This window comes from Salvelinus alpinus, chromosome 29 (genome assembly GCF_045679555.1).
Source record: "Salvelinus alpinus chromosome 29, SLU_Salpinus.1, whole genome shotgun sequence".
Taxonomy (NCBI): domain Eukaryota; kingdom Metazoa; phylum Chordata; class Actinopteri; order Salmoniformes; family Salmonidae; genus Salvelinus; species Salvelinus alpinus.
This window is the reverse complement of record NC_092114.1, coordinates 29,455,954-29,478,186: the sequence shown is the minus strand read 5'-3', so window position 1 is coordinate 29,478,186 and position 22,233 is coordinate 29,455,954. Positions and strand designations below refer to the sequence as shown.

Genomic DNA, 22,233 nt, shown 5'->3' with positions numbered 1-22,233 from the left:
ATGACCTATTGTCCCCAGTGACACAATAGGAGTCCAGTCTGTGAGTCAGTGTGTCACATGGCGAGGCCTGGGAATGCCAGGATGTCTGTGATGACACAGACATCAGTTTGTTTAGGTTCCCATAAAAGCTACATTTTTGTATTCTTCCTCTATCCTATTCGTTCAGTCCCCCTCAAAGATTGTAAAAGCATTGTTTTGGTGTGAGAAATATGCTATCCACTCATGGGGTGAGAATTGAAATTTAGCCTCAGATGAACCGAGGCTAAATTGTAGGTTGTAGGGCTGGGAATTGCGAGGGACCTCACAATATTGTCATAATACTTAGGTGCTGATACTATATGTAGTACAATCCTCACCATTCTATATTGCGATTCGATGTTCCAAACATATTGCTCCCCATATGTCTGCTGTAGAGGGACAAAAGAGAGCCATGAGAAAACGAGTTTTGATCAGTCATAGAAATGAAAGTACTGAAAACAAATTGGATCCTCCAATTTAAAAAGAAGATTGAGAACAAGCTAGGAAGGAAAAATACTGTAGTTTTGGTGCAGTTACAGACAACTAGCACAAAAATAATATTGTCATATTGTCAACAATACGATATATCGTCAAAGATAATATCCTGATATGTAACTGTATATATCCCCCCCATCCCTCTACTAGTGTAGGGAGAATGGATCAACCGTCCATGTAGACCAATCAGGACTGTCTTACTCCTACAGACTTAACATTATTCCTAAGTTACAGTATAGAAATAAAATGGACTGTTATGAAGACACTCTATAGCATGCAAGACAGACTCTTATGGAGAGGAAGGAAAAACTGTACACACAAACACACACACCGGTAAGTCCAGTGTTTGGGACGATGCAGAAAGGTCATGGGAGGGGTCAGACTTTCTGAAGCAGCACAGAACAACATTCTCTACTGTGTATCCTCTAGTATTTGCAAGCCAAAGTCAGTTTACTGTGCTAGGCTAACCTGCTAGGCCTTGCTTTAGGGTTAGATTAACACACCTCTTTCTAACCTTGGGCTCTCTGAGGCAGACTGGCCTTAATCCCACCACATCTCTTCCGGCAGTTTACCCACCACCAGCAAAGAAGAATAACAAATCTACTCTGCTTGAAGGGACCATGTAGCAATGTGAGTGGGAACATAATGTATCAGGCTATCAGTGCATTGAAAAGCATGGGGAAGAGTGGTGGAAGGGGAGGCCTAAAGGAGAAGGCAGTGCTGCTTTCCTGGAGGTATGTAGTGGCCTTTGTTAAAGCAATTGTTATGAAAGGTTGAGGTGAACAGCCAAGACACAGATGTCCACCACACCACATGTCCCTCTGTGACCTTGGCCTAGGTGGAAGCTCTCTCTCCAACCTTGACAGTGGTATTGGAAATGTATCATGGGTGTTGCCTTGAAGAAGACCTGACTTCCTTTAGTACATGTCAACAAGCCTCTTATGCCTGCTATATGAGTCAGGAAGCTGCGGTAGATGTAGCCTATATTTCACTCCTTTTTTTCATAAGATGAGGCTAACTTTTATGACCCTCCCCTTGGACTCACGGAAAAGTATGGATGGCTCATTGTTATTGGTTCTGACTTGCACATCAAACATGTCTCTTCTCAGCGCAAGCTAGCAAAGAGATCAACATTATGATGATGATGATGATGCTGCTGTCTCAGCTATGTGCTGAAGTGGTTGCCATTTGTCTGATCAGCGACAGGCACCACTGACAGTTGTACTGTGTACGTGACAGACGCTTCTGCTCCAGAGCAGACAGACAGACAACAGGAGGAAGTGGCTTGGGCGGTGAGTCATGCTACAGTAGGCTACATCTGTCAACTTATAACCCTCAAATACGATGAGCTTGAGTGAAGGCTAGGTGGGGCAGATCCTCTCCTGTGGAAGTGGGTCGTTTATTAGCCAATGAGCTGAAAAACGGTAGAGGAATGAACAGCCTCCTGCTCTGAGCAGTGCTTTACTGGCAAAAACAGCTCCTCTGCTTAATAATCTCAATATTTTTGCCCAACTGTCTGGGTCTGGGATAGCCTGAGTGAATGCTCAAAATCTTGCCATCCTGATGTTGATGGCTTTACACATCGATGTTTGAGAGACGAAACATGTAGGAAATTGCTTTTTGTTAGTGTGAGGACTGAAACATGGAGCCTAGCTACTGACTCAGGATGATCTGCTATTCGTCAGTCTCTCCAACACTGGACGCCGTGTGAAGACGCCTGTGGGCTGTCGGCCAATGAGATTTCACGGCTGTGGGCTGGTAGCCAATTGGATCTCATTTCACATCAGCCGGTGAAATGACTGAAGGATGCATCATCACCTCAACTCTGGGATTAACCAATGACAGCTCCCATAAACAGACCTAAAATACTGTAGGAAGTTTGAGTTAGTTGTAACTCCAACAAAACTGAGCCTCTGAAGTGAGCTGTAGGAGTGCAGGATTAGGCTATTTGAATGCTAGGTAGGTTGACCGTGCTTTCCTCTCTGATGTGCTGAATAACAAGCATCATTGTCTGTCCTACTGCTTTAGCCTGAACTTGTCTGTGTCAGTACAGTTGGTAAATAGGTTATTTTTTGGCTTCTGAGCCCCCACTCCTCTTCAGTAATGGCTGCTATCATGAATTGTGATTCATCTCCGTGTTTTACTCTCCTATCTATATCTATCCATCCATCCATCCACAACCGTTCAAAAGTTTGGGGTCACTTAATGTCCTTGTTTCTGAAAGAAAAGTACATTAATTTGTCCATTAAAATAACATAAAATTGATCAGAAATACAGTGTAGACATTGTTAATGTTGTAAATGTCTATTGTAGCTGGAAAGGGTTGATGTAAAAAGAAATGTATATGGAATATCTACATAAGCGTTTAGAGGCCCATTATCAACAACCATCACTCTTGTGTTCCAATGGCACGTTGTTAGCTAATCCAAGTTTATCATTTTAAAAGGCTAATTAATCATTAGAAAAACCTTTTGCAATTATGTTAGCAGAACTGAAAACTGTTGTCCTGATTTAAATAAGCAATAAAACTGACCTTCTTTAGACTAGTTGAGATTTTGGAGCATCAGGATTTGTGGGTTTGATTACAGGCTCAAAATGACCAGAAACAAAGACCTTTCTTCTGAAACTCGTCAGTCTAATCTTGTTCTGAGAAATGAAGGCTATTCCATGCGAGAAATTGCCAAGAAACTGAAGATCTCGTACAACAATGTGTCTTACTCCCTTCACTGAACAGCGCAAACTGGCTCTAACCAGAATAGAAAGAGTGGGATGCCTCGGTGCACAACTGAGCAAGAGTACAAGTACATTAGATTGTTTCTCAAACTAGTCAGACACCTCACAAGTCCTCAACTGGCAGCTTCATTAAATTGTACCCGCAAAACACCAGTCTCAACGTCAACAGTGAAGAGGCGACTCCGGGATGCTGACCTTCTAGGCAGAGTTGCAAAGAAAAAGCCATATCTCAGACTGGCCAATAAAAATAAAATATATTTAAGATGGGTAAAAGAACAGACACTGAAGAGAAGAACTCTGCCTAGAAGGCCAGCATCCCGGAGTCGCCTTTTCACCTTTGACGTTGAGACTCTGTACGCCTATGTAAATACTCCATAAAAAATCAGCCGTTTCTAGCTACAATAGTCATTTACAACATTAACAATGTCTACACTCTATTTCTGATCAATTTGATGTTATTTTAATGGACAAAAATATGCTTTTCTTTCAAAGACACGGACATTTTCTAAGTGACCCCAAACTTCTGAACGGTAGTGTGTATGTGTGCCTGTCTGTCTGTCTGAGACGTTTATGCGTGGGTTTGACTACAAATAACCTAGCCCTATAAAACATTGGTAACATCCCTTCAAATAGAATGAAGAAACTGAGTGGGAAAAGAATGGTTATACCCTTAGTTATTTGTCAAAAATTACATTTTTGGTGAAAGAGATACAGGAACTAGCATTAACCAAGCAAACCAAAATGATGTGTACCACCACCACACATCTGCTGATCTGATTGAGTGCTATAGGCAAAATAGAGTAGCAAGACCTATCAGGCATATTGTATAGGCTAGAAGTTACCAAGGTAAACTATACCTCAAGCTATGCCTTTCTGACTACTATATAAGTAGGCATATCTCTTATTCATGATTGCAAGTGAGATTGACACCTGAGAGTGCGTCTGGGCTTTTATCCGCAGGCATGAATGTGTTATTCTGACACAAGATGGATGGTGGACTCATTTGTCGGTCTTAACTGATATACTGTATTTCACTTTTTTTTTTTTTAATGGTTGGTGCTCCACCTGTCTACCGTGGTCTGTGAATCATTCTGCATCTCCTCTCATCCACCACCACCTCATTGTCAACCATCTTGACCTGCACACTCTCCAAACCAGCTGTAAGTATTATTGTGACTGATTACCTAACGCCACTCCACTGTACCTTTTAGGCTATAACATTTACTTATTTAAAAATGTTAAGAGACACAACATGAACAAAAGTATATGTGGACACCTGCTTGTCGAACATCTCTTTCCAAAATGATGGGCATTAATATGGAGTTGGTCCCCACTTGCTGCTTTTAACAGCCTCCTCTCTTCTGGGAAGGCTTTCCACCAGATGTTGGAAGATTGCTGCGGCGACTTGCTTTCAATCAGCCACAAGCACATTAGTGAGGTCAGGGCTCTGTGCAGGCCAGTCAAGTTCTTCCACACCGATCTCAACAAACCGTTTCTGTATGGACCTCGCTTTCTGCACGAGGGGCATTGTCATACTGAAACAGGAAAGGGCCTTCCCCAGACTGTTGCCACAAAGTTGGAAGCACAGAATCGTCTAGATTGTCATTGTATGCTGCAGCGTTAAGATTTTCACTCACTCGCTACTGTAAGATACTCTGGAAAAGAGTGTCTGCAAAATAACTTAAATGTAAAAATGTCCCTTCACTGGAACTAAGGGGCCTAGCCCGATCCATGAAAAACAGTCCCAGACCATTATTCCTCCTCCACCAAACTTTACAGTTGGCACTATGTATTGGGGTAGGTGGTGTTCTCCTGGCATCCGCCAAACCCAGATTAGTCTGTCGGACTGCCAGATGGTGACGCGTGATACATCATTCCAGAGAATGTGTTTTCACTGCTCCAGTCTAATGGCGGCGAGCTTTACACCACTCCAGCTGACTCTTAGCTTTGTGAATGGTTATCTTAGGCTTGTGTACGGTTGCTCGGCCATGAAAACCCATTTTATGAAGCTCCCGACAGCACAAGAACGGTTTGATGTTGCTTCCAGACGCAGTTTGGAACTCTGTAGAGGACAGACGATTTTTACGCACTACTCCCTTCAGCACTCGGCGGTCCCGTTCTGTGAGCTTGTGTGGGCTACCACTTCGTTGCTGAGCCGTTGTTGCTTCTAGACGTTTCCACTTCACAATAACAGCACTTATAGTTGACCAGGGCTGCCCTAGCAGGGTAGAAATTTGACGAACTGCCTTGTTGGAAAGGCGTCATCCTATGACGGTGCCATGTTGAAAGTCTCTGAGCTCTTCAGTAAGGCCATTCTACTGCCAATGTTTGTCTATGGAGGTTGCATGGCTGTGTGATCGATTTTATACACCTGTCAGCAATGGGTGTGGCTGAATTAGCCAAATCCACTAATTTGAAGGTGTACTTTTGTGTATGTATAGTTTAAGAATGTTAGATTGGGCATATTAATTAAATTATCTGATGAATGATTGAATTCGACTCAACAAATTGTCCATGTTGCTGTTTTTTTTAAATGTATTTCCTGAACCTGTCAAGTCATCCGTTTTTATAGGCAAGTGATATCCCAGCTACTGAAGCAATAAGTCAACAGTGTTGGTAACCAGACTTTTGTTTAGCCTTGTTACCTGCCCGGACAGTTGGGGAAAAGCATTAACTGATGTTTTGGTCTACAGCAACAGAAGCTTCTGGAAGGTTATGTGGGCTTTGCCAATCTCCCAAACCAAGTGTACAGAAAGTCTGTCAAGAGAGGCTTCGAGTTCACTCTCATGGTCGTGGGTGAGTAGAGATCTTTGCATCCTATTTTACGTCTCCCCTCTTTTCCAAGTAAGACCCCAAAAGAACAGAAAAAAGAACCCGGTATTCATCTGGGAAAACAGATGGAGATTTTACTGCTGTGTAAAAAGCTGTTTGCATATTATTGTATGGATCAGTGAAGTATGCATGAAAATGACTGTTAGAGGCTCCGTCTGTGTCCCAAGTGGCACCGTAATCCCTATGTAGTTTAGTATGGGGTCCATAGAGCGCTGATCAAAAGTAGTTTAGTATGGGGAATAGGGTGCCATCTCTGTTCGAAAGACGCGTACACATCTGTGTAATAAATGTATGTGCATATGTAATATAGCCTACACATGGCCATAGACGTTCAGTCCAGCAGTGTTCAATTTTACAGTCAGGAATGTTGTCATGCCATAGTGCTGGCAGCTGGCTGTTAAAATGCATTAGCGATGCTTTCTGTTGCGTTGGGATAACTTGTCTTGCATGTAAAGCGGGACTTGAAGAAACCATATTTAAAACAAATGTGCTTGAGCAATGGAGGGTAGGCAGGGTTTATTTCCCCCATACTGTGGAATGTGTTTGAACATTTGTGTCTCTGTGTGTGCGAAGTGTTTGAGGTGTGGTGTTTGAGGTGTGTGTGTGTGTATAATGTGCCTTTTGGATTGTGGGTGGAAGGTTTCCTGTAATTCCATTCATGCAGCTAGAGTTGGAGCCTGAACATCTGAAGAGAGAGAGGGATGGAGGGAAAGAGACACAGGGTGTAGGCACCGTTACATCCCTGCCATTCTCCACTCCGTCCTCTCTGTTCCATAAGTCCTGCCCAGAGGAACAGTGCCTTCAGAAAGTATTCACACCACTGATTTTTTCCCCCACGTTTTGTTGCTACAGCCTGAATTTTAAATGGATTAAATTGAGATTGTGTGTCACTGGAATTATGCTTTTAGTAATGTTTACAAATGTAATAAATTCTGAAATGTCTTGTCAATACGTATTCAACCCTGTTCAATACGTATTCAACCCTGTTCAACCCTGCAAAAAGTTGCTGAACAACTCACATAAGTTGCATGTACAGTTGAAGTCGGAAGTTTACATACACCGTAGCCAAATACAATTAAACTCAGTTTTTCACAATTCCTGACATTTAGTCCTAGTAAAAATTCCCTGTCTTAGGCCAGTTAGGCTCACCACTTTTATTTTAAGAATGTGAAATGTCAGAATAATAGTGCAGAAAATGATTCATTTCAGCTTTTATTTCTTTCATCACATTCCCAGTGGGTCAGAAGTTTACATACACTCAATTAGTATTTGGTAGCATTGCCTTTAAATTGTTTAACTTGGGTCAAACGTTTCGAGTAGCCTTCCACAAGCTTCCCACAATCAGTTGGGTGAATTATGGCCCAACTATTATAGGCCTCCTTGCTCGCACACGCTTTTTCTATAGGATTGAGGTCAGTGCTTTATGATGGCCACTCCAATACCTTGACTTTGTTGTTCTTAAGCCATTCTGCCACAACTTTGGAAGTATGCTTGGGGTCATTGTCCATTTGGAAGACCCATTTGCGACCAAGCTTTAACTTCCTGACTGATGTTGCTTCAATATATCCATATAATTTCCCTCCCATATGATTCCATCTTTTGTGAAGTGCACCAGTCCCTCCAGTCCCTCCCCCACAGGGGGTGGCAGGCCTCCCCCTTTTTCCTCCAAACATAACAATGGTCATTATTAGAGGTCGACCGATTATGATTTTTCAACACCGATACCGATTATTGGAGGACAAAAAAAGCCGATACCGATTAATCGGCCGATTTATTAAAAAAAAAAAAAAGTATGTTTTTATAGATATATATATCATACACACACACACACACACACATTTTTGTAATAATGACAATTGCAACAATACTGAATGAACAATGAACACTTTTATTTTAACTTAATATAATACATAAATACACACACACACACACAGCTCTGTGATACTGTGACAATGATACTGAAGAGTCTGCTTAGGAGACAACTGTTTGAATAAAAATAGAGTTTAAGTTACCTGTGATGAATGTTGAAAACAAAAACTGTCATTTCTATATGCAGGAAATCCTATTTTAATAATGGGCATGGTAAGAATTGACGACCAAAGTGCATCCCATGACACCTTGTAGCAAAATCTGAAAAGCGGTTCCTTCATTTATTCCATAGGATATTTTTTAGATTCACTTAAAATAAGGTCTGTGTTTCGTGTAGGCTTACACCACCTTGCCAATTTTATAACTGTGTAGATATCCATAGGACAAGGTAACTCTGATCAATATTGGCTAAATATAAGCGAAGATCATTTTTTTTGTAGAGTGGATTTATGAAAATATGTTGACAAACGTTACCTTATCCTAGTGAGATTTACACGGGTATCAAAACGTCGAGGCGGTTTAAGCCTGCACGAAACACAGACCTTATTTGAAGTAGATCAAGACATTCTCTATGGAAGACATGAACGGTAAAATAACGAAGGAAACCCTTTCAAGTTCAGCCGCAAGTTATTACAGGAATTATAACGCGTCGACTATTTCTCTCTAAACCATATACCTTTGACTAATCCGGAAACTATCACCTCAAACAAAACGTTTATTCCGTTCCGTATTTTATCTAACGGGTGGCATCCATGAGTCTAAATATTCCTGTTACATTGCACAACCTTCAATGTTATGTCATAATTACGTAAAATCCTGGCAAATTAGTTCGCAAAGAGCCAGGCGGCCCAAACTGTTGCATATACCATGACTATGCGTGCAATGAACGCAAGAGAAATTACACAATTTCACCTGTTTAATATTGCCTGCTAACCTGGATTTCTTTTAGCTAAATATGCAGGTTTAAAAATATATACTTGTGTATTGATTTTAAGAAAGGAATTGATGTTTATGGTTAAGTACACATTGGAGCAATGACAGTCATTGATTGATTGTTTTTTATAAGATAAGTTTAATGCTAGCTAGCAATTTACCTTAGCTTACTGCATTCGCGGCACAGGCAGGCTCCTCGTGGAGTGCAATGTAATCAGTGTTAGAGCATTGGACTAGTTAACTGTAAGGTTGCAAGATTGAATCCCCCGAGCTGACAAGGTAAAAAATCTGTCGTTCTGCCCTTGAAAGAGGCAGAACGTTCCTAGGCCGTCATTGAAAATAAGAATGTGTTCTTAACTGACTTGCCTAGTTAAATAAAGATTAAATAAAGGTGTAAAAAAAGAAAATAAATACAAAAAAAATCGGTTGTGAAAACTTGAAATCGGCCCCGATTAATCGGCCATTCCGATTTAATCGGTCGACCTCTAGTCATTATGGCCAAACAGTTCTATTTTTGTTTAATCAGACCAGAGGACATTTCTCCAAAAGTACAATCTTTGTCCCCATGTGCAGTTGCAAACCGTAGTCTGGCTTTTTTATGGCAGTTTTTACTGAGTGGCCTTTCAGGTTATGTCGATATAGGACTTGTTTTACTGTGGATATAGATACTTTTGTACCTGTTTCCTCCAGCATCTTGTGGAGGTCTACAATTACTTTTCTGAGATCTTGGCTGATTTCTTTAGATTTTCCCATGATGTCAAGCGAAGAGGCACTGAGTTTGAAGGTAGGCCTTGAAATACATCCACAGGTACACCTCCTATTGACTCAAGCTAATTGACATCATTTATCTGAAGCTTCTAAAGCCATGACATCATTTTCTGGAATTTTCCAAGCTGTTTAAAGGCACAGTCAATTTAGTTTATGTAAACTTCTGCCCCTGCATTTTAAGTGAAATAATCTGTCTGTAAACAATTGTTGGAAAGATGACTTGTGTCATGCACAAAGTAGATGTCCTAACCGACTTGCCAAAATTATAGTTTGTTAACAAGAAATTTGTGGAATGGTTGAAAAACGAGTTTTAATGACTCCAATCTAAGTGTATGTAAACTTCCGATTTCAACTGTATGAATGACTACCTCATCTCTGTACCCCACATATTCAATTGTCTGTAAGGTCTCTCAGTAGAGCAGTGAATTTCAAACACATTTTACCACAAAGACCAGGGAGGTTTTCCAATGCCTCGCAAAGAATGGTACCTATTTGGAAGAGGGGAAAAAAGAAAGACAAAAAAAAGACATTAAATATCCCTTTGAAAATGGTGCAGTTATTAATTACACTTTGGATGGTGTATCAATACACCCAGTCACTACAAAGATACAGGCGTCCTTCCTAACGAAGGAAACCGCTCAGGGATTTCACCATTAGGCCAATGGTGACTTTAAAACAGAGTTGCTGTGATGGGATAAAACTGATGATGAATCAAAAACATTGTAGTTACTCCACAATACTAACCTCCTAATTGACAGTCCATAAAAGGATGCCTGTTTGCAATAAGGCACTGAAATAAAACTGCAAAAAATTTGGAAAAGAAAACTAAATGACAGAGTGAAAAGAAGGATGCCTGAACCTAATGTCCTGAATAGATAGCGTTATGTTTAGGGCAAACACAACACATCACTGAGTAACACTTCATATTTTCAAGCATGGTGGTGACTGCATCATGTTATGGGTGTGTTTGTCATCGGCAAGGACTAGGGAGTTTTTTTTAGGATAAAAAGAAACAATAGAGCTAAACACAGGCAAAATCCGAGGAAAACCTGGTTGTCTGCTTTCCAACCGACACTGGGAGACAAATTCACCTTTCAGCTGGACAATAACATAAAGGCCAAATATACGCTGGAGTTGCTTACCAAGACGACATTGAATGTTGTACAGTTTTGACTGAAATCGGCTTGACAATCAATGGCCAGACTTGAAAATGGCTGTCTAGCAATGATCAACAATCAACTTGACAGAACTTGAAAATTTAATAATGTGCAAATATTCTACAATCCAGGTGTGTAAAGCTCTTAGACTTACCCTGTAAGACTCACAGCTGTAATTTTTGCCAAAGGTGACTCTAACATTTATTCACTGAGGGGTTTGAATAAGATTTCTCCATTTCATTTTCAATAAATTTGCACACATTTCTAAAAACATGTTTTCATGTTGTCATTATGGGGTATTGTGTGTAGGTGGGTGGAAAAAAAGAAAAGCAATGTCATCCATTTTGAATTTGGGCTGTAACACCACAAAATGTGGAATAAGTCAAGGGGTATGAATACTTTCTGAAGGCACTGTACCAAACTTGGTTGTACAGGAAATGGCTGTGAACACCCTAGTGAGGTCATATTCTGTCCCTGTGGTTGGCGGCGGGCTGTCGAGTAAACCCATGCCCACCTGCCCCAGGGCCAGGAGAGTGGGAGCAAGAGAAATAACGAGGGAGGAGGAGAAGAGGGGGAATGCCTGCCTGTTATTCCAGACCCACTGCTGTCAGTCTGAGTAGAGTTGAGAAGCATTCAAGTGGTCTCTCCCTGGAATTTCCCCTCTGCTGCGCTCGCAGGAAAAAGGCAGTTATAGGTTCAATTTTGTCTGGAGCATGTAATTAGAATGGCAGGGTAATTGAAGCTGAGCTCATGTCATGCTGTAGGAGATGCATTGTCTGATAGTAGTGCATGTTGTTTACTCTGCTGCTATGTGGGGTGTGTTTCGCTCTGTGTTTTTTCTTAATTACCAGAGAACTCATGTAATGGCCCTGGTTGCAATGTGAAGTGTGCCAAAGTATTTTAAAGGTGCCCATATACTAGGTTTAATTTGCTCCTAGCAGAACTCTGCAAGATGACGCGAACGTCTCGCATACTTCTTTAAAAGACCTCTTGCTTGAAAAATGAGAAAAGCGTCAATCGTACTTTTTGTCCCTCTTGAGATGCCGTATTAACAACGGCCAGTATACACTTCCTCAAAATATTCAAAATGAATCAAAGATAAATCAGGAAATCTGTAATTAGGCCTCCCAAGTGGCACAGCGGTCTAAGGCACTACAGCCCAGGGTTGAATCCAAGGCTGTGTCACAGCTGGCCATGACCGGGAGACCCGTGTGGTGGTGCACAATTGGCCCTGCGTCGTCTGGGTTTAGGGGAGGGTTTGGCCGGCTGGGATTTCCTCGTCCCATTACACTCTAGCGACTCCTTGTGGTGCCTGCAAGCTGACTTCGGTCGCCAGCTGGACAGTGTTTCCGCCCACACATTGGTGCGGCTGGCTTCCGGGTTAAGCGAGCAGTGTGTCAAGAAGCAGTGCGGCTTGGCAGGATCGTGTTTCGGAGGATGCATGGCTCTTGACCTTCGCCTCTCCCAAGTCCATATGGGAGTTGCAGCGATGAGACAAGACTGTAACTACCAATTGGACATCACGAAATTTGGGAGAAAAGGGGGTAAAAGAAGAGAATCTGTAATTAAATTTGAACTTTTTTAGGGGAGGTCTTAGTTGAGCAATTTTACATCAGATGTTTGTTGCAGTATTTCTCAAGTGGAAAAAAGCGCATGAAAACCAGTCTCTCGTTGAATGACAACAAGCATTTCATTGAAGAGTCCCGTCCATAGTTCCTACTCCTAGGAGTAGTACTATTGACTAATCACCAACGAAGAGGCATAGATTTCGGCTACCGAACTTCGACTTGCCTCAAGTGAAAAAGTTGTGTGCACGAACAGCCCCCCAAAAAACTGACGAACACTAAAATGAACAAAAACGTCACGAAATTGACATAATATATGCGTGAACTGTTTTGACTGGAAAGCAAGCATGCTTTAGGCTCTCTTGGGCAGAACTGATTGTCAGCAGCCCAAGTCAGTGAAAGTGGGCCACAGCAGTCAGATGTTTGCATCCATCGGTAAAAGTCAATATTTGCTAATGATTTACAATGTTTGATCTTGGCCAGAATGGCTACTGCACCGCAGGCAGCCGTAGTTCAGCTCATTGTGGTTGCCCTTCGCTGACACACTTTTTAATTCATTTTAGTATTTATCTTCTCTGGAAACTATGTCCCCGACAAACAAGTAGGATTTGACTTGCACGCTGACTCGTTAAAGGAAATTGATGGGTTTGCCAGAAGATATTTAAAGAGTATTGTCACGTGCTAGCCAGACTTATAAAGTTTTATCGTCTTTTTTCCTGTTCCCTATTTGAAGGGAAAATCCCCTTTTTCAACACACACACACTCACGCGCTATCATCTGAGACATACTTTACCTGAACGTTAAATACAGTGAAAGCAGGGTTACCTCAGCCAGTTTCTGAACAGAAGCACTTTTCATTTCAGCAGTCAGTGTATTTTCTGTCCCGTGTCACTGCAGTAGAAGGCAGCGCCGTCAAATGAACTAACAAACTGTCTCCTCTCCCTCTCTGCAATCCAAACGTTTTCCTGCTTCCCCCGCCCCAGGAAGCTCCTCTCTCCATGCATGCAGAGCAGGGTGAAGTTCCTCTGAATAAGCCTCCATGGTTGACACAGCTGCTGGAAATTTCCTTTAAAGGAAGTGTGCTGCTGGCTGGGTTGGTTGCTGACCAAGGAGTGCCACTGGCGGGGATGGGCCAGGCAGGGCTGCACTGAGAGGGGGGCCAGGGCCATGGTCATGCTCTGGTCTGGTGGCACTTGAATGCTAATTTCTAGGTCCAGGTCACATAAACCAGCATAGCATCCAGTTCTAGCTGTACAATCAGAGGCTTCACCTAATGCTGTTAATGTGTCATCGCTGTCACATCGTTACACACACTGCAGTGCTTCAAGGCGAAGTCTATTCCATTGCCCTTTGTAGATAGATAATCAATTGACTGGTTTTCAAACGATGACACATTTTGAGTTGGGGGTTAGGCTACAACAGTAGCATCCATGCTAACTGCTCTCTGGTTTTCCCTGTCATCAGACCACTGCAGATGATCCCATCCCAGTGCAGGGAGATCCCTTCCCAGGCCCCAGCTATAGCCCAGTGTAGGGGAATCCCAATTCTCATGTCCATGGCCATAGGGATTTAAGAGGCCTTTCTCTGAGGCCTACTCCGCAAACAAATTCTGCAACTCAAGCTCTGAATAGCTTATCAGCTTTGATTTCCCCCCCCCACCCTCTTTCCCATCCTTTCTTCATTTATCACTCCCTCCCTCTCTCTCCTCAGAAAACAAGCAGACCCAGCTCTGAAGTCTGAATAGACAACTTGCTCTCTGGTATCCCGCCATCCCCCTCTTTGTTCCATCCGTTCCCTTCTCTCTATCCCTCACTCCATCCTCCCACCCAGAGAGATGTGTCGTGTTCTGGCTCCTGTCTTCTATGTGGCCATAGAGCTAAGCTTCCATTCTCTCTGCCCATCAATGCTGCTGGATCTGAATCTGTATTGGACCAGCTTCACAGACACTGAAGGCTGAATCCGCTTGGGTCTGCCATTCTGTCAGCTTATGGTTTCCCTAATGCAAGCTGACATTTTCAAGACAGGCGTATTTCAGCCCGCTGTTTTCACAAGACCGCAACACGTCCCCTCCCCACCTTCCATCATTCTCCAGCCAGCTCTGTGAGGGGAGTAGGCCCTAAATCCTGACTTCCGTCCTGAAGAAATATCCACATAGATGATCATATCCACGTTGTTCCTCAACAGCCCAACCGCTAAAACAGTTATGTTATTGTGAGGTCAGTGTGGCTGTAGCCCTTGCAGAAAACATTTACCATGTGAAAGAGTGCGTTGAGCAAGCTTCTTTGAGGGATGGAGAGCGAAAGAGTGCTCTCCTTTGTGTGGTGTCTCTATTGCTCTCTCCATCTCTGCCTCTTTCTCGCTCTCACTCTCTTTCCCTGCACACAAGTGTTAAGTAGCTGGTTAATTGGCAGTAGTGAGTTGTTGTTGGACGCTGGGCCTAACCACTCTTCTAAAGGTCAGGAAAAACGCAGGGCAGGGGCAGCACGGTTGGTGCACGCAGCAGCAGTGTGATGCGGTCCTGTGCCAGCCCAGCATGTGACTCCAGACCCGCCCCCTTCATCACACAGCTCCCATTGTTCAGCCGCTCTCATTGCCCCTGTCCCCATGCCAACCGTTGCTATGTATACTGTTGATGGCGTTGGGTTACCCAGACATAAGGACGGACCTGGGATTGTTCTCTGAAAATCTGACAAAGACGTTGAAGGAAAATGTAGCCCATATACAAATTCCAGAGCATATTATTGAATGAGAGTACTATGGAACGAATATTTGGGAATGTTCATTGAAATACACTGTCAATTAATATCATGGAAAAAGGTTGTATATAGTCTCAATATACAGCATCTTGGAAAGGGAGACACAAAATGAAGTTGAACCGTTATTGTATTCAAAAAAAATTCCCTAAATCTTTTGTGGTTAGACTTAGTCACTATAACAGTATGATGACTTTGCCGTCCCCAGGCTTCCCTCATCAGAAGAATCCCTGATTAGATTCCTGAAATGCAGACAGGAAAATAATTTGACTGGGAGGAAAGATATTCAGCCCTCCCGCCCTCCCTCGCCTGTCTCTCTCCTTCTCTCCATCGCATATTACATTTAAACACTGCACAATTTACAAGTGTAAATATTGGACTATAAATCGTGCCTTCCTGTATAATACTTATGATAAAATGTTTATTCTATTCTACTGAGCCATTTACTTTGTTTGTATTCTCTTTTATTTCTTATTGTTGCATCAAGAATGAACCTGCAAGTAAGCATTTCGTTGGATGGGTATACCATGTGTATCCTTCACATATGACTAATAATAAAACTTGACTTGACTTAATGCTTGTTACATCACTTGAGGCAGCTCAAATGGATTTATTTCCTGTTGAAAAAAGTTTTAATGTGAAACATTTAAAGAATTCTAAACATTGGAAAGGCATCTGGAGATTGGTGTCATGTTGCCACTCGGTCTGGTGTAAACAAGGATTAGAAAAACGGTGTGAAATACACCTCTTGAAATGTAATCTTTCTACCCCTCTCTTTTCTTTCTCCCCCCTCCCCCTTCTCTAGGTGAATCAGGTTTGGGGAAGTCTACACTGATCAATTCCCTCTTCCTGACAGACTTGTATTCCCCTGAATACCCTGGTCCCTCCCACAGAATCAAGAAGACTGTACAGGTAAACACGAAGATGCCCTATCTATTTGATTTATTCATGGTATATTTGAATGGGAACAGATAGAAACACAACAAATAAACTATTCATTATATGTTGCACCATAGCTTCAACTCATTTTCAACACCCTACTTGTGTTTGTCTCTAGGAGAAAACGTACTTCTGTCCCTTTTGTAACAGATTAGTAGATACCGTCTCTCCCTCTAAAAGGAAATGACTGTTCTTTTCCCAAAGAAGATAAATATTTCAGCTCACTCGCCACATTAAAAAAGCTGTTTCCCCTTTCTGTTGCTTTAAGTGCAGGGTGGTAACTAGGTAACGTGTCTCCATCCTGTCTGACTTACCCATAAGTTCCTCTTTTGGCCATAAACGGCCTGCTCTTCTCTGGTAAATTATCTGATGTGCCCCAGCCAGCTCCCACCCAGCCCTTTCTGTGTTGTTTTGGGTCGTTGATGTCACAGCCCTGGCCCTCCCTCCACTTCATACCTGCTCTCTGACATGCTTCCGGCTAGGCCACTCATAACCTGTTACACTCCGACAGGGTGGTATCTACTCATAACTTGGTACCACCGCTGCCCTGTCATCTGTCTGAATAACAAGGCCTACAACCAGTTCATCTACTTAGACTAGGAGGAATGACTGACTGGAAAGAGATGGGGCTCTGTAACCATACAGAATATCAGGGGGTGGCGACTGACTCATCGACTGGGAAAACGAATGGTGTGCATAACAAATAGCAACAGGGAGTTTTTGCTGGACAGAACTAGTACATTTCATTATAACTGGAGTCATGTTCCTCCTCTCTGTTGGTGGAATAGTACTGACTACTGAGACAGAAGATGATGCTCAGGTTAGGGGAAATTAGTTGCGCTCGCTAAGGGAGTGAACATTATTTATAATAATGGTTACATGGAGAAAATCGGACATCTCTGAAATGGATGGCCTTCCCTTCAACAAAATATATATATATATATATATATATTTTTTTTAAATAAATTTTTACCCCCTTTTCTCCCCAATTTTCGTGGTATCCAATCGCTAGTAATTACTATCTTGTCTCATCGCTACAACTCCCGTACGGGCTCGGGAGAGACGAAGGTCGAAAGCCATGCATCCTCCGAAGCACAACCCAACCAAGCCGCACTGCTTCTTAACACAGCGCGCCTCCAACCCGGAAGGCAGCCGCACCAATGTGTCGGAGGAAACACTGTGCACCCGCCCCCCTTGGTTGGCGCACACTGCGCCCGGCCCGCCACAGGAGTCGCTGGAGCGCGATGAGACAAGGATATCCCTACCGGCCAAACCCTCACTAACCCGGACGACGCTAGGCCAATTGTGCGCCGCCCCACGGACCTCCCGGTCGCGGCCGGCTGCGACAGAGCCTGGGCGCGAACCCAGAGACTCTGGTGGCACAGCTAGCGCTGCGATGCAGTGCCCTAGACCACTGCGCCAGCCGGGAGGCCCAACAAAATATATTTTACCTAAACCCTCCGTGAAAGCTTACATTTTTTTTAAATAAAAAACAATACCATTGACCCTGCCTGCTCCCGAGCGGCGCAGCGGTTTAAGACACTGCATCTCAGTGCAAGAGGCGTCACTATAGTACCTGGTTAGAATCCAGGCTATGTCACATCCGACCATGATTGCGCGCTGCCCTATGGGACTCCCAGTTGGCCCAGCGTCATCGGGGTTTGGCCGGAGTAGGCCGTCATTGTGAATAAGAATTTGTTCTTAACTGACTTGCCTAGTTTATTAAAGGTTAAATAATAAATAAAAACCATGCCCTATACACAAAATAATAATTAAACAAAGTGGATAGCAGAGAATATGTCTACCGTTTCCCATCACTTATTGGACAGATCAGAGCCTTAGATATGCTGTTTTAGAAACAGTTTTTCATTTTCTAAGCATTACATGGCAACGCAGGAATTTTGATAGATTCAGCCCTTTGCGCTATCATTGTATTTGCAGGTCTGAGAAATTGCCTTTTTAAAAACATTTCATGCAATTCTATGTCATTTTACATATTAGCAGAATCTTTTTTAATACCACACACATTACTGGAATTACAGGCCAAGAATTAACAAAGATGGGTCTGTCTTATTTCACCCGGTAAGTTGACTGGGAACACCATTTTCATTTACAGCAATGACCTGGGGAATAGTTACAGGGGAGAGGGGGGATGAATGAGCCAATTGTAAACTGGGGATGATTAGGTGGCAATGATAGTATGAGGGCCAGATTGGGAATTTAGCCAAGACAACGGGGTTAACACCCCTACTCTTACGACAATTGCCATGGGATCTTTAGTGACCACAGAGAGTCAGGACACCCGTTTAATGTCCCATCCGAAAGACAGCACCCTACACAAGGCAATGTCCCCAATCACTGCATTGGGATATTTTGTTTTAGACCAGAGGAAAGGGTGCCTCCTACTGGACCGCCAACACCACTTCCAGCAGCATCTGGTCTCCCATCCAGGGACTGACCATATTTCTCCAATGCCAAATTAGTGTGCCTTGTTTGCAACGAAACTGTCCCCTACCTTTCCACCCCAGACAGAGTAGGCCTACCAATGCAGAAAAAATGTAAGATTTAACTGCTGGCTACTATTCTTCTGTGGTTTAACCCAACGAGAGGTCACAAGTGTTTCTCTTAAAGCTGTCTGAGTTTAAACATCTTCTATTGTACAGAAAGTGAATAGCTTAGTCAATTGATAGTGACAGTTAACTTCCCAAGCAAAGTCTCTCTTTTTTAGGTTGTAGCTCAGCCTCTGAATGTCAAAGAAAGCAAACTATTTTATATATACAGTTGACGTCGGAAGTTTACATACACTTAGGTTGGAATCCTTAACTCGTTTTTCAACCACTCCACAAATTTCTTGTTAACAAACTATAGTTTTGGCAAGTCGGTTAGTATTTTTCTAACAATTGTTTACAGACAGATTATTTCACTGTATCACAATTTCAGTGGGTCAGAAGTTTACATACACTAAGTTGACTGTGCCTTTAAACAGCTTGGAACATTCCCGAAAATGATGTCATGGCTTTAGAAGCTTCTGATAGGCTAATTGACATAATTTGAGTCAATTGGAGGTGGACCTGTGGATGTATTTCAAGGTCTACCTTCAAACTCAGTGCCTCTTTGCTTGACATCATGGGAAAATCAAAAGAAATCAGCCAAGACCTCAGAAAAAAAATTGTAGACCTCCACAAGTCTGGTGCACTTCACAAAATAGATGGCATCATGAGGTAGGGAAATTGTGGATATATTGAAGCAACATCTCAAGACATCAGCCAGGAAGTTAAAGCTTGGTCGCAAATGTGTCTTCCAAATGGACAATGACCCCAAGCATACTTCCAAAGTTGTGGCAGAATGGCTAAAGGACATCAAAGTCGAGGTATTGAAGTGGCCATCACAAAGCACTGACTTCAATCCTGTAGACAATTTGTGGGCAGAACTGAAAAAGCATGTGCGAGCAAGGAGGCCTACAAACCTGACTCAGTGACACCAGCTCTGTCAGGAGGAATGGGCCAAAATTCACGCAACTTATTGTGGGAAGCTTGTGGAAGGCTACCTGAAACGTTTGACCCAAGTTAAAGAATTTAAAGGCAATGCTACCAAATACACTCAATTAGTATGTAAACTTCAATGTGATGAAAGAAATAAAAGCTGACATAAATCATTCTCTCTACTATTATTCTGACATTTCACATTCTTAAAATAAAGTGGTGATCCTAACTGACCTAAGACAGGGCATTTTTACGAGGATTAAATGTCAGGATTTGTGAAACTGAGTTTAAATGTATTTGGCTAAGGTGTATGTAAAATTCCGACTTCAACTGTGTGTGTGTGTTCTAGCAAATATTAGTCTAGTCTGATTAGGGATCTGGGAAATCAGTTTACAACCAACCAGACCACACACACACTCACAATGTCATTTTTCATTGAGAAGCAGTGAAATGGTTGAGAGATTTTATATTTTAGTGTAGGATTATTGATTCACCTACACTGGTCCAAACCAGTGTTTTGCTACTGGTATAGTTGTAGTGGTATTGACAGTGGGATATGAATGTTATTAGTGATTTTATAGATATTCGCTCCTACTCTATTTGCCCACACGTTGAGGAATACTTGTCTTCTCCCGTCCAGTTTTATCACTGACACTGCCATGTTTCTGTATATGGAATATTCAAACGTCTGTGAAACATCACATAGTTGATTTGCAACATGTCTACACCACTGCAGACACCTATTTGTAAATGTCAGTTTTGCTGAGAGACCTGGCTTTATCTGTTTTAATGAGCCTAATGTATAGTTAAGAGGATTCCCAAAAATGTCCCATCCTTTTGGTTTATTCTGTTTGTCTTGCTGCTGCCTGAATGAGTTCCCTAACTCACACACACACAAGCTCTGTCTGTCGTTGGATCGCATTTCATGTCAAGTATGGCCTCCAGGCCAATTCCTGGTGTTGAAAGCCATAAACAGCCTGCAGTGTGTGTGAACGCCATTGGATTGGCTATGCACGTGCATCACAGCACAGAGGGGCGCTCCAAACAGACTGTTTCCTGTGATGATTGAACGGGTGATAAAACATGGGTCTCTTTTGTCAGAGCTGGCCTACATGCCTCTGAAGACACACGTGTGTGTGTGTGTGTGTGTGTGTGTGTGTGTATATATATACACATGCACACACAAACAAACAGTTCCTCATAGTATTATGACACCACACCTATCCGATGACAGATCATTATTAGTCCCATATTCTACTTGGCTTGAAGGTTTCTCAATAGGAATATGATTTGTCATTTGGATGACCGTTTGTAATGTTGTGTACATGCCAGGGAGCAGTAACCTGGGTGTCAGCCTTTCAGTCATGCCAACAATCCCATAAGGAGTTGGCAAGAGAGCAGAAACCGACTGGCCTCCAGGCTAAGGTAGGTGAGGATGCATGTGTTAATAGTGCTGTAGTGATGGTCATGATGTCATTGGGCTGGTCCTGGTGTGCCTGTAGAGGGCCCGAAATTAGTAAAGTGGTTGAGTCGTGCCAGGTTTTAGGGCCTGCCAGGATGATGTACTGTACTTCTGCCAGCCTGTTGCTTCATAGCTTTGCAATCCTCAGTCTGCTGGTGAGTCACTTTTAGTATTTTGTTAGGATCCCCATTAGCTGCTGCTAACGAAGCCGTTATCCTCCTGCGGTCAACACAAAACATGAAATAATACAGAACATTATAGACGATGACAACTCATGGACAGGTTAGAGCATTGGGCCAGTAACCTCAAGGTTGCTGGATCGAATCCCCAAGCTGACAAGGTACAAATCTGTCGTTCTGCCCCTTAGCAAGGCAGTTAACCCACTGTTCCCCGGTCGCCGAAGACGTGGATGTTGATTAACTTCCTATGGCTGCAGGGGCAGTATTGAGTAGAGGTCGACCGATTTATGATTTTTCAACGCCGATACCGATTATTGGAGGACCAAAAAAAGCCGATACCGATTAATCGGCCGATTTAAAAAAAAAAAAAAAAAAAAAAAAAAAAAAAAAAAACAATTATTTGCAATAATGACAATTACAACAATACTGAATGAACACTTATTTTAACTTAATATAATACATCAATAAAATCAATTTAGCCTCAAATAAATAATGAAACATGTTCAATTTGGTTTAAATAATGCAAAAACAAAGTGTCGGAGAAGAAAGTAAAAGTGCAATATGTGCCATGTAAGAAAGCTAACGTTTAAGTTCCTTGCTCAGAACATGAGAACATATGAAAGCTGGTGGTTCCTTTTAACATGAGTCTTCAATATTCCCAGGTAAGAAGTTTTAGGTTGTAGTTATTATAGGACTATTTCTCTCTATACCATTTGTATTTCATATACCTTTGACTATTGGACGTTCTTATAGGCACTTTAGTATTGCCACTGTAACAGTATAGCTTCCATCCCTCTCCTCGCTGCTACCTGGGCTCGAACCAGGAACACATCGACAACAGCCACCCTCGAAGCAGCATTACCCATGCAGAGCAAGGGGAACAACTACTCCAAGTCTCAGAGCGAGTGACGTTTGAAACGCTATTAGCGCGCACCCCGCTAACTAGCTAGCCATTTCACATCGGTTACACCAGCCTAATCTCGGGAGTTGATAGGCTTGAATTCATAAACAGCAGAGCTGCTGGCAAAACGCACGAAAGTGCTCTTTG

General features: G+C 42.5%; 1 protein-coding gene across 8 annotated transcripts in view; it reads left to right on the top strand.

The window, feature by feature from the left end:
• Nucleotides 1-22,233, top strand: part of LOC139558403 (septin-7) — a 48,350-nt gene that overhangs the window by 2,794 nt on the left and 23,323 nt on the right. For 4 of the 8 annotated variants that reach the window (XM_071373506.1, XM_071373504.1, XM_071373505.1 and 1 more), the window contains exon 2: nucleotides 15,929-16,035. In XM_071373506.1, coding sequence (XP_071229607.1) covers nucleotides 15,929-16,035 — 107 coding nt within the window. Of the gene's footprint in view, nucleotides 1-5,939; nucleotides 6,043-15,928; nucleotides 16,036-22,233 lie in introns of those variants that run through there. The other 4 variants (XM_071373509.1, XM_071373508.1, XM_071373507.1 and 1 more) reach the window with 2 other exon arrangements.